The following is a 13,022-nucleotide window of genomic DNA, read 5'->3' on the forward strand; positions in this document are numbered from 1 at the left end:
TGCCTTTTCTGATTTGAGTCTTGAATGAAATCCAAATATTCTTGAGATATAGTTTGAGAACCACTTATTTGAACTTCTAGAAACCTGAGTGACCATAGTGTGCATCCATTTTCAAATGACCATGTCCATGCTCAAGTTACTTAGCCTTAACCCCTCTTAATAGTGCGATCACTACAAAACTATAAAACCTATACTAACCTAAGTGTCCTTCTCAACCTTGTGACACTTAGGACTAGAAAGATCCTTAGCCTTGTCATATATAAGTTGAATACCGAGATCGCCTTTTTGAATAACCGAAATTGAGGGGCCTCTTTTGACATATGACCAAATGAGCGATAATGATCTATTAAGCTGCACAAACTCATTAGCCACAATAACGGTTGTCATTAATCACCGAAACATACCTTGAGGGCCTAGATGCTTACACGCGGCCAGCGGGAGCCCCGGCCTGGTGGCTTGTGGCGAGCGCGGCCCCAGGGGCGGCCGACAGGCAGCACCGCGAGGTCGAGCGAGCGAGGCGGCAGGAGCGGCGCAGGAAGCCGCGGGAGAGCGACGGGCGTGCAGGAATGGGAGAAGCATGCGTGGGAGGGTGGCGGGCATACAGGAATGGGAGGATGGCGAGCGGCGGGGCGTCGGCAAACATGGCTACCGTCTTTCCCGGGATGCCGAAGGAGAAAGCGAGCTGACGAGTTTAGCGCTTCTGTTGGAACCGCATTTTAGCGCCCCTTCTCTATTTTTACCGATGCAAAGTGATTTAGAGAGCCTCTTGGATATGCTCTTAGAGAGGAGAATATAACGAATATAGCTAGTATAGGCAGCTAGTGCTGTGTGGATTCCAGAGCGAGACCAGGCGACTCATCCGATCAACGTCACTCAAGTCAAGAGACCGGCCTAGCGCACACGGACAAAATTGCATTGGGATTGGGATCGTCATGACCGTCGTCGTTGGTCCATTCTTCAGCAGGGCAGTCATCAAAGAAAGACGCTGATTTGTTGTTCTTCGCTCAATGCCGTCAGGCAGTGCAGATTGGGTAGCTATTGGGTAAGGGTTGAGCAGCCACGCCCTTGAACGCACGCGGCTTCTTCTTCTTCTTTCTCCCCCTCCTCCGATCCTAAGCTAGTACATAGCTCTTTGACCAAGTTAGCCAGCCACGACCTATATACTTCAGGCCGAGAGAGAGCTACAGATCGATCAATCCTCGTGAAGACTTCTAGCCGATCGAGTTATTCAAGATGTGGTAGAGCATCCCCTCACGTAAACTTATATATCAAATCGAGCAACTCAAGATGCCAGTAGCGAAAATGCATTCCACGTGCCCTTGAGGTTGCTGGGCTCCTCACTGCCGTCCATCGTAGATTGTGGACCCCTGATCCGGCCGGCTGCATTGTTTAATTAATTTTTCTTGTTTTCACATTTTGGATAAGGGGTAGTTGGGGATGCTGCAAAAGGACAAGGTCAGTCCTCCTCCTCCTCCTCCTCCTCACCACTCACTCGGCCGATGCAGACCAAATGTGGAGAAGCTCCAGCTTGCTCGCGCCGCGCTCCTCCTCCTCCTCGGCGCCGTGCTCCTCCTTCGTTTCTTCTCCCCCGCCAGTGCAGTTGTAGCCTCGTCGTCCTACTTCCCCTGCCTCCTCGATGCCTCGGGTAGAGTGGATGGGGCTACAGCGGGATGCGAGCGGCGCGGCGCGGCAACGATGTTGCCACTGGCCGCAGGCGGAGGTCGAGGCCAGTGGCGCCGGGGACTGAGGGGATTAGGGTTAGGGATTTGAGTTGGGTTTGGGGATGGAGCTCCAATCACTAGCAGAATTAGAAGAAAAGGGGCTTAGGGAGGTAGGTCGGCGAGTCGATGAGGACGGTAGTAGGGCGGCATTAGGGTTCTGGTGGGAGGAGGCGATCGGTCTAGGTTGGGGGCGGCAGCGACCTGTGCGTGGCCGCCAGGTGAGGAGGACAAGCAGAGACAACGGTCCGGCGAGGGAGGTGATGGTGCCGTGACGGCCGGACCCAGCGTATGACGGCAGCCTCCCATCCGGCCCCGACAGCGGCGCGCGGCGGCGGCAGCAGCAGGTTAGCACCAGGTCAAGACACTGAGCACCACCCGTGCCCGATCGGCCAGAGCTCGTGATGTCTCGGGTCGCCGGAGTTCTCTTCTTCCCAAACTCTGGCGGGCTTAGAAGAGAAGGGGCTCGAGGAGGTAGGCTGGCCAGGCGGTTGGGACAGCAGGAGGGTGTCGTTAGGGTTCTGGCGGCGGGGAGGCGGTCGGCCCATGGCCGGTGCTGTGCACGGCTTCGACCTATGCGTGGTGGCGGCCGGGGCATTGAGGAAGAAGCTTTCACATTGCTGTTTTGTTTTGGAGGAGAGAGAAAAAATGAATGAAGAAGAAAGAACAGCTCCGTATATTTCCATTTTTACACTTCCAAGCTCCTACCGCACTAATACCAATGGGTACTGCACGGGTACCACCCCTTTCCCGAATCTCCAAGCAGAACATTGACGGAGAACGGTGGAGACGATAGATCTTGTGACTGCAGGGGCTTGTGGAAAATCCATATTGTACGGTAGCGCAAAACGTAATGGGAGACCAATCAATGAAGGGATTGATAGAGCTTTTCTTACTATTTAAGTCGGTCAGTTCATACCAATTTGAGGTAGCAACAATAGCTAGTTTAGAGCGAGTTAATTGTAACATTATAATAACCTTCCTTAATTATATAGAGTATTAGAGGGTATCTAGTTACTTTGTCACGACTTATGAATTTCTATTTAAGCACGCCACAAAGCTCAAGTAGAGAAGCAAACAACTTTATTTGTGGATTGGGTTGGGCCGGGTTAAACGCGCCAGCCTGCTGCCCACATTCTATTCCTATCCAGTCTGGTTTGTCAGATAACGACGGGTGATGGTGGGTGGTAGGGATGGATGGGTTTTCCGTAGCATCCGTCTGGACACTGACATGTAGGACCGGACCCACACGTCATTGACTGACTACCAGATCACCAGGGATGGACCTTAGAGAACCCTGTCCGGTAGGGATCCCATGGCCATGCCAGCATCACCATCTCTCTCTGCCCCTGCCCGCAAGGAAGCATGAATTATATTCATCATCCATGGATCCATCCATCCGTAGCTAGTAGCTTCTGCAAACCAAATTTCATTATTCCTTTTCCTTGTTTGTCACGATATCGGCCAAACATGTATAGTACATCCATTCTCGTACACATCGATCGATAGTCCACTACATACGAATTTTAGCTCCAAGTTGAGGCTGCAGCTTCCTTCAAATTCTCTGCACGTACGACGACGCCGAGGAGCAGGACACCATCCAGGACAGCCGCTGCGGCCGAGCAGCATCGAAACCTCCGCTGAATTTGAATTTATCTTTCGTTTCATCTTGGATTTGTTTTTTTTTTGTTTTCCGACATGTTCAAGCTCAAGCTTGACTCCCACAAACTGATCGATCGATATACAGTGCCTGAAACAAAACAGCAGCCGACATCGTCATGCTTAACTTCTAGTTGAGCTTCTTGATTCCCCTCGTCTTGTTCTATCGGGCCCAGCACTTGAACAATGGGTATTCAAAACTGACAATACCTACCATTATACACCTAATTTTTGACACTTATAGTTAATTATAACTTTGAATACCATTGATTAGTGAAATAATGGATGCTCGATGAATACCCTTTAATTTGGGCCCGCCCCTTAATCATCAGTGTGGATAGATCTGAGCCGTACGTAATCGATCGTCACCCTAGTCATCGTTCTCGTCTCGCTCTCTAGAAATCTCCAGGAAAATGAACCAAGGGGCAGCCGTAACCTAGCTACTACGTATACTCCATGTGGGGCCTACCAAAATGCGCCTTTCAGTTCACAAGCTCGGGTTTCTTTGTTTTTGTTGAACCCCGTCCCAGACAACTGATGGATAGATAACCCAAAGGGCCTTCCTTTAAGTTTCCCCATATTGCCCTCTTTGGATTGCCTTAATTGCATAAATAGCAGTATACTGATCAATATTTTCCCCTTTTTATAAGGTTGATGAAGAAGAACTTTCTAGCAAATTTCCATGGTTTTGGCAACAAATATTGGTGTGCTATTTTTTTGGGCATGAATCAACTGATAGCCAATTTTAATGGGCATGTCTTGATTTTGGCCTGGCAAAAACTGAAGCCAAGCCAACCAAGCAGGCTAGAAATTTCGAGGGTGTATTTATAAAAAGTCCACGAAAAGAAACTTCTACTAGCAAGAATACAAGGATCTTCCCTCCATCCATCCATCCCCGCTGAAAAGCCTGCCAAACCCAAAGTCCGGCCAGCATCTCTAATTCTCGCGTGGCGACGCTGGATTTTGCAGTGCCCGTAAGAGCCGGGCATCCTTGCCAGCGCACGCCGGAGCCGCCCGCCCACCCCCGCGGTGCGGTGTCGTGTCCGATTCTCTTTGTCGCCGCCGCGCCGCCGATGAGCTGAGCTGAGCCCCGCCGCCGCGCTGGAGTTGGAGTTCCTCGCTCCTTGAGGCATATCCAAGGTCCATCCCGTCCGGCTCTGCACCTCAATCTGATACGCACCTTTTCCCGGTGACTTCTCCGACCGGCCGGCCCGGGTAAAGCTCAAAAAGCTGCGGGCTTGCGGGCGTCATCTTTATCCGTTTCTTGCCGCGTCGCCAGGGAATCCTCCTGCTCCGGCACACCCAAACTATTGCCGCTCAATTGCTAGCCGCCGATTGCTCCTCCGATTTCTTCTTCTTCTTCTTTTTTTTGGCGAGAAAAAATTGTTACTAGCTAGTTCTCATCAGAAACCGCTGTTCCATTGACTGGATTCAGTTCATTAACCCCTCCCTGCTCTGTTGTTACTAAGGATCGATCGATCGAAGTTTTCGTCTTTTGATTCCACGGCTGAACTTTCCTCTGAAAAAAAAATCTCTCCTTTGTTGTTCCCCGTCTTCAGCTGATCGGCATGCTGGGAGGAGCTGCGGCGGCGGACGCCAATGGCAAGGACGGCGCCATCAGCCCCGCTCCCACCCGGGCGCCGCCGCCAACGGCGAACAGAGCGGCGCTGCCTCTGAAGCTGAAGCTCCTCCGCCCGCTCCTCCTCCTGGCGGTGCTCGCCACGGGCTTCCTCGCCGCCGTGGTCCTGCTCCTCGGCGGCTCCACCTACTCGGTGCTCCCGCGGCTCTCCGTCCCGGACGCCCTGTCGTCCGCGCCGTCGTCGCGGCAGCCGCGGCCGCACCCCCAGCCCCAGGCGTGCGCGGGCGACGGCGGGGGATCGCCGCTGGAGCGGCGGGCTCGGCCGCCGGCGGGCGCGTGGCACAACATGACCGACGAGGAGCTCCTGTGGGCGGCGTCGTGGCAGCCGAGGATCGGGCGGTACCCGTACCGGCGGGTGCCCAAGGTGGCGTTCATGTTCCTGACGCGCGGTCCCCTGCCGCTGGCGCCGCTCTGGGACAAGTTCTTCGCCGGCGGCGACAGGGCGCTCTACTCCGTGTACGTGCACGCCACGCCCGGGTACCGCGCGGACTTCCCGCCGGCGTCCGCCTTCTACCGCCGGCAGGTGCCCAGCCAGGTACTGACCGATCGATTGCAAGTTTCAGTTTTGCTTTGACGATCCGGCCAAGCGCGTCCGCCGTCCGATCGACGAAACCGTGCAGTGCAGGGTGTGGCAGACAGTTGATACCTGAAAATGACACCCATTTCTCTTTAAATAAAGGTCTACTAGTCTAGTCTTTCCCAACCAATCAGGATGCCGGCCGGTGAATTTGATTTTGCCATGATTTTTCATTCATCAGGAATTTGAAATCCGATTTCAAAATAAGGAGCAAAATGCAAATAATGCAGGTTGCTGAATGGGGGCAGACGAGCATGTGCGACGCGGAGCGGCGGCTGCTGGCGAACGCGCTGCTGGACCCGGGCAACGAGCGCTTCGTGCTCGTCTCCGAGACGTGCGTGCCGCTCTACGGCTTCCCCGTCGTCTACCACTACCTCACCCGGTCCCGGCAGAGCTTCGTCGGCGCCTTCGACGACCCCGGCCCGCACGGCCGCGGCCGGTACCGCGCCGGCCTGGCCCCCGAGGTGCGCCCCGAGCAGTGGCGCAAGGGCGCGCAGTGGTTCGAGCTCGACCGCGCCCTCGCCGTCGACGTCGTCGCCGACGACCGCTACTACCCCAAGTTCCGCGAGCACTGCCGCCCGCCCTGCTACGTCGACGAGCACTACCTGCCGACGGTGCTCTCCGTGGAGGCGCCGGGCCGGATCGCCAACCGCAGCGTCACGTGGGTGGATTGGTCCCGCGGCGGCGCGCACCCGGCCACCTTCGGCGAGGCCGACGTCGGCGAGGCGTTCCTCAAGCGGCTGACCACGCCGGGGAAGGAGCAGGGGACATGCACCTACAACGGCCAGCCGGCGGACGTGTGCTTCCTGTTCGCCAGGAAGTTCGCGCCAAGCACGCTCAAGCCGCTGCTCGCCCTCGCGCCCAAGATGCTCGGATACGGCGGCTAAGTTTTTTTTTTCTTTTTTGTTTGCCTTTTGTTTTGCTCACCATCTCCAACTTACACATAATTCACTAATGGTGGTATACAAACATACATACATACGTACGTACTCGATCTGCTGAATGATCATCGATGTAAAGATACAGCTTTGTTCATCACTTACACGAACATGACGAACATTAAATTTTTTTTCCGGCTCATCAATGAGATTAAAGGAATAACGTTTTACGGTATTCGTGTTGATGGCAGAATTATTACCAGACTGCTGATGACGGGAAAAGATGAATAAGGGCACTTCATTTTATAAAGTCAATTAAAAACTGAAAATGAGTGTTGTAGACTTAGGTTGCAAAAAAAAACTCAAATTCTGGTATGCTATTTTTTTGCGTACAAAATCAACAACATTTGCCATCATGGGCCTGAGGGAGCGCAAACATTCCAACGGTGACGGGCCTCCAATTAAGGACGCAGGCCATCTTAACGGGCAGGAACCGTTTGGGCCCAATGAGTACCGTACGTAGACCAATGGAAGGAGGCCGATCGACATGTGTTGGCCTTGGTGGGGTGACTCTCGATCCTTCCATCCTTATTCTCTAGCTACAGCACATGGAGGTGGAGAGGAGGCGATTGGCTTCTTGGCGTCGATTCCGCCGGCGCCTCCTCACCTCCGGCAGCTGTTCCGGCGTCGGAGATGGGGAGGGGCTGCGGGGTCAGCGGACAATGTATATTACCTATTCTATTATCTTAGGGCTTGCTTGGTTACGGTTAGTGTCTTTCGTTTTGGTGCTGCCGATGCGAAGTCTAGTTTCCCTTCATGGTGATGTGGATGAAGGCGACGGAGGTGGCGGCTTCTTCTGCATCACAGGTTGGAGGTATGTTGTCCACTTATCCGGAAAAATCGGGTTGGTGTTTGCTTTCCCGCTGCGGCGGTCTTTTCCCCTTTTGAGTTGCTTTATCGGCCGACGACTCGAGGTCGCCTGCATCGCTTGAGGCGGCTGTTCCTGAAACTTTCGGCGATGCGACGGCCAATGGCCGTCAAATACTGCCTGTGCGTTCAACGTTCTAAGTGCAGATCGAACCTTTCGATGTGCCAATCGTTGCTGCATCAAAAAACTTTAAAGCTTCTTTGTCGAGATGGGGACCGATTTCAAGCTGCAAGCTCATCGTGTTCATCTGTGAGCAGAGGTGGTGGCTCCGATCGTCGTTGAGAAACATGACCAGGTGGAGCTTATAAGGACCTACGTGTATTTTTAGTTTTACCCGGGGACATTTTTGTAAGCAATGAAACGTAGCTTGTTATATAAATAAATGAAATACAACCTAGTTTCTCAAAAAAAAAATGTGTTGGTCTTGGTCCCCACCTGGCCGGCGTAACGTGTTGACCGCGGCCGCCGGCGGTCAGCGACACCTCTGGCCGACCGACACCATGGTAGGAACACATGAGTACTCACACCTGACCAATTCCTTGCTGTTTAAGAAAGGTACTCCACTTCACTGTTCACTCACTGTTACTAGTCTGTAATGATCCGGAAGATGGAAACGGTCCGTGATCAGTGTTCAACAGTGTCCCTGTCATCAGCGTAAATGAGCTGGGAGGCTCACAGTCAGAGGAAAAGTTGTTCTCTCCAGGCCAGGAGGAGAGCAGGAGGACACGTCGATGCGCCGCGAGTAATGAGAGCGTGCAGGATTCAGGCACGCAGTGAGCGAGGTGTCGACGCTGCCATGCTTCTCGCTCGATGCTCCTGCTCCCTCCATTATCAAATATCAATGCCTTCCAGCCCATGTGTCGGTACTCTGCAGCTGGGTACCCACTCCTATTATGCCAAGGTTTGCATAGTTATCCGTAACTACGTCCTAAGAAGCTGAGCAGCCGGACCTTTAGGATTCGACTCCATCTCACCGGACCAACGGTCCCGTAACCCGCTTTCCGCTCGGGGACGGGTCCGATGTCACCACATGTCCCAGAGGTGGTAATGCTCAGCACTTGTGACCGCGAACCCGGACCCCCGCAGGTGGGTCCGGGACCTCCACGTGCCATCCAGACTCCTGCAGATGGATCCGGGACCTCCACTTACTTATCCGGACCCCTGTGAGCTCTCCGCTCAGCTAGCTGCTCGGGAGGGGTTCGGAGCCGCCACGTGTCACGCAGACGCGGGCGCAGGCGCAAGCCTTCCGCTGGAAGCTCCCTCACCCACCCGCATTAAGTGCGAGTGGTTGAGGCGGGATCTGCTGCCTCTGGGCACGGGGCAGCTTTTGTCAGTCCACACTGTGGATCGCCAGTTACCGAGGCGGCTCGTCAGTTACCAAGGCAAGCATTAAAGACTCAGCGCCGCGCGCATGGGCGACGAGTCATGATGACCAGCTACTGACTGGAGCAATAGTGCACGCTGCTACAGTGGACTGAGTCAGTAGTTCGGCGCTTCATCATGATCTCGACGCGCGGCTGCAGAGGCTAGACTCTACTCTGACAGGATAGCTCAATACCATCCCTAGTCAGAACCTACGCACGGAAGCCGATGACAAGATCTCCGGATCTGAGGCATTGAAGGCCAAAGTGTATTTTATAATACATCGCCGGGCCTACCTGTCGGGGCCCCGCTCAGTGTACGTGCTCCCCTTGGACATATAAAAGGGAGAGCACGCCCGCTAGAACACAGGTTCACACAGGACACGAGACTCTCAGGAGACTCAGCACTAGACACGCCAAGACTCTCAACCTCTTGAGAGCGCAATCAATACAACACACAGTGGACGTAGGGTATTACGCTCCGGCGGCCCGAACCACTCTAAACCCGCTGTGTTCATCGAGTTTTTCCACCGAGATTGGGCTAATCCTAGCTAACCCTCGAGTACTCACCCTCTAAATTTATGCAGGTGCACTATGCCACCCGACTGTGGATTTGCACACTACATCACAGACACGCAGTGAGCGAGGTGTCGACGCTGCCATACTTCTCGCTCCATGCTCCTGCTCCCTCCATTATCAAATATCAATGCCTTCCAGCCCAGTTGTTGCAATGCTCAGAGACCGTCAGACGGCGATCAGGCCGAGTGGCAGATACAGTGAGCGATGTGTACACGCAGGCTGTGTTTAGTTGTGAATTTTTTTGGATTTAAGTACTATAGTATTTTGTTATTATTTGATAATTAATGTTCAATCACGGACTAATTAGACTTAAAAAGTTCATATCGTCATTTACAGTTAAAATATATAATTAATTATTTTTTTTCAACTGCATTTAATATTCTATGCACATATCCGAAAATTTGAAATAACGGATACTGTAAGAAAAAATTTCACCTCGAAATTTGTGCCTCTTTTTTTGGACACGTGTATGGAGTACTAAATATAGTTAAACAACAAAACTAATTGCACAGTTTGGATGTACACAGCGAGATGAATCTTTTGAGCCTAATTAGTGCATGATTAGCCATAAGTGCTACAGTAACCCACTTGTGCTAATGATGCGGTAAAAGACCTCAAAAGATTTGTCTCACGGTTTGCAGGTGAGTTCTGAAATTAATTTTTTTAATTAGTGTCCGAAAAATTCTCCCGACATTTGGTCAAACTGTTGATTTGACAACTAAAATATTTTGATTTGGGAGCTAAACGCGCCCTAAACAGGCCCCAGCCATGCTTCTCGCTCGCCGGCCGGATAGATGCTCCTGCTCCCTCACTTATCAGCTGTTGCAGAGCTCAGAGACCGTCGGACACGGCGATCAGAGGCCAATTGACAGAGGTTGTGTTTAGTTGTCCCAAAAGTCCAAAATCTAAAAAAAAAACTTCATTATATCAAATTTACGGTAGTACTAAATATAGATAAAATCAAAAACTAATTGTACGGTTTGATTCTAATTTGCGAGACGAATGTTTTGAGCCTAATTTGTCAATGATTGGACAATAATTATCAAACACAAATGAAAATGCTATAATGTGCTACGGTGTATTTTGACACTCCAAAATAAGGAACTAAACACAGCCAGATGCAGGAAATGGAAATGTTGTTCTCATCTGCTCCGTGCTCCCCTGATTCCCTCTGTTGAGAGCTTCACACCTTTCATTTCAGTTCACAACTTCCTTCACATGCGTGTTGGTCTGAATCGTCTGATGCGCCGCGGTGCTTGCCCGTGACTGCACAACCAACAGTGACCCACCTCCACTTCAGCTCCACTGTCCTCTCGATTCTGGCGGTTGCAGGAGCGTCCACGACATAGGACAACGGAATCAGCCCTGGTGGTAGCGATCTGGGACACGTATGTAATGTACAGTGCACTAGTAATTTTGCTCTGTTAGGCTGGTTCCAACAGCGGGTCTGCAGCCCCAGCCCACAGCCACAGCCACGTCAGCGCCACGTCAGCTCTCGCCAGCCCACTCGACCCCAGCGCTCCATCCATCAGCCTGCAGCCTCAGCCCACAGCCACATCAGCGCCACGTCAGCTTCTCCATTCCAGACTTAACCATTTCAGAACGCGTTGCTGTATGATTTAAATTGACACAGCAAAACCACTTTATTAAATTTAAAAATTCAGAAATTACATAAAAATTCGAAATAAAAATTACACGACAATTTAAAATAAAGAAAATTACATAAAAATATAAAAATTACATAAATCTACTCGTCGTCGTCGTTGGGGTGAAGCTGTTGTTGCAGATGTTTTAACGCTCGGTCATGAACCTTCTTCTGAGCATCCGTCATACCGTCCGTCGAGCGTGAACTGCGTATGTTCCACTGCTTCCACAGTTTTGCTTGAGCGTACTCGTGGGTGGTCTTGCAAAGATCTTCCAACTTTTCGCCCATCTCTGCGGAATCAGTAGAAGTATGTCTGCTTGAGCCTACCTTCCCCTTACCCTTCTGCGCAGCCGCCTTCGATCTATCACGACCCGGGGGACGGTTCACCTCCTCGTCGGTCTCCCGAGAGCCGGAGCTATACTCACCGGAAGCTCCGAGACGTGATCTCTTCGACACGTCTATATTCGGCCCACCACCATGCTTCACTGACCATTTCGGCTGGTGACGGACAGCTTCCCACCAATGAAAAAGCTTAAACTCATGGCCAGCCCTTCGTGCATACCTTGCTTTGGCTTCGTCCATCACCATGTCGTCGTCGGCTCCACTTTGCCGCTTCGACACTTCTTGGTTGTATATTGCATTGAACAAGGAGACCCGTGCATTGTACATGGACCAATGATCCTTCAGTTGCTTGGCGGTGCGGTGTCGGAGTGGGTCGGTGGTGGCGTTGTAGGTGTCGCTTATTTGGCCCCAAAAGGTTGGGCCGCTCTTGCTGTTTCCGTCCACGCAATCGACCGAGTGCATCAACCAAACATTAACCTATACAAAACTAACTTAGTAAAACTATACTTCAACTGACATTAGCGAACACGAGAAACGAATGAGGACGTACCAGTTTCTCCTCGTCTGCGGGCGTCCACTCATTCCTCTTTTTGGGAATGGCTGGACGACATGGTGCGGTCGTACCCCCGCCTTCATTCTCCGAGCCAGCGGAGGCAGCACCTCCAGCATGACCGTGAGGAGCAGATGTCGTGAATGTGGGAGGCGGAGGGTAGGGGTATGGAGGGTACGGATATGGAGGGTAGGGATATGGCGGAGGAGCATCGGTCATGGGAGCAGGATATGGATACGGTGGGGGAGCGACTCTGGAAGCGGCGGGAGCTGGAGGATACGGGTACGGTGGGTAGGGATACGGTGGGTACGGATACGGCGGAGGAGCACCTATGAAAGCGCCGGGAGCTGGAGGAAACAGCGCTCGGGGTTGCGAGGGTGGAGCAGTCTCCGAGCGGCGATGGAGCGGCGAGTAGTCGAACTCCTCCTCGGAAGCATTGGTACCCGGCGTATTGGTAGTCGAACGCTCGGGGTCGGCGTTGAGCAGGTCGAAGTATGACTGCATATTTGGACTTCAGTTTGCCATGGTGGAAGAATTTGAGAGAGGAAGTGGGTGAAATGGGGAGTGAGAGGTGTGGAATGAGCTCCAACCAGCCCTCTCTATTTATAGATGAGTTGGGGACGAAATTTGTGATTTTTTGGAATTTTTTTCGAATTTTTTTGGAGTCCAAACGGTCAAAAACGGCTAATTGCAACGGCTAGCTGACGTGGCGCTGACGTGGCAGCCGTTGGCCAATCACAGAGCGCCGCGTGGCAGCCGACCGTACGCGGGGTCGGTACCGACCGGCCGGGTTGGTACCGACCGCGCGCGGCTCCAACGCCGGTCGGTACCGACCGCCCGGCTGGTCGGTAGCGCTACCGCCCCGCGCTCTCGGTTTCCGCGCTTACCGACCGGCGCGGGTCTGTAGCCGGGTCGGTACCGACCGGCGGGGGTCGGTACCGACCCCCATTGGAACCAGCCTTACAACGGAAGTACTAGTATTCATTGCAAGCTGGAGTAGAGTACATTGTAACCGAGGCATGTGAATGTGATGAGTAGCTTGTGTTTGTGAAAAAGTTAGGCAGCAGGATACGGGGTTAGCCAGATACCAAGGTAGGCACAGATTCCTTGGTTTAGATCACATTCTGGGATTTTGTTTCTTCCATG

General features: G+C 52.5%; 1 protein-coding gene across 2 annotated transcripts; it reads left to right on the forward strand.

Annotated features, from left to right (window-relative positions):
• Positions 1–4,280: 4,280 nt before the first annotated feature.
• On the forward strand, positions 4,281–6,677 carry LOC120667079 (glycosyltransferase BC10-like). Of its 2 annotated transcripts, XM_039947100.1 has the most exons (3): positions 4,281–4,517; positions 4,937–5,551; positions 5,824–6,677. In XM_039947100.1, the coding sequence occupies exons 2-3, from the start codon at positions 4,946–4,948 to the stop codon at positions 6,478–6,480; spliced, it is 1,263 nt and encodes a 420-aa protein (XP_039803034.1). In that variant the 5' UTR covers positions 4,281–4,517; positions 4,937–4,945; the 3' UTR covers positions 6,481–6,677. The 2 variants fall into 2 exon arrangements, with proteins under 2 accessions (XP_039803034.1, XP_039803033.1); XM_039947099.1 differs by having other exon boundaries at positions 4,281–5,551.
• The last annotated feature ends 6,345 nt before the right edge of the window (positions 6,678–13,022 follow it).

This window comes from Panicum virgatum, chromosome 3N (genome assembly GCF_016808335.1).
Source record: "Panicum virgatum strain AP13 chromosome 3N, P.virgatum_v5, whole genome shotgun sequence".
Taxonomy (NCBI): Eukaryota; Viridiplantae; Streptophyta; class Magnoliopsida; order Poales; family Poaceae; genus Panicum; species Panicum virgatum.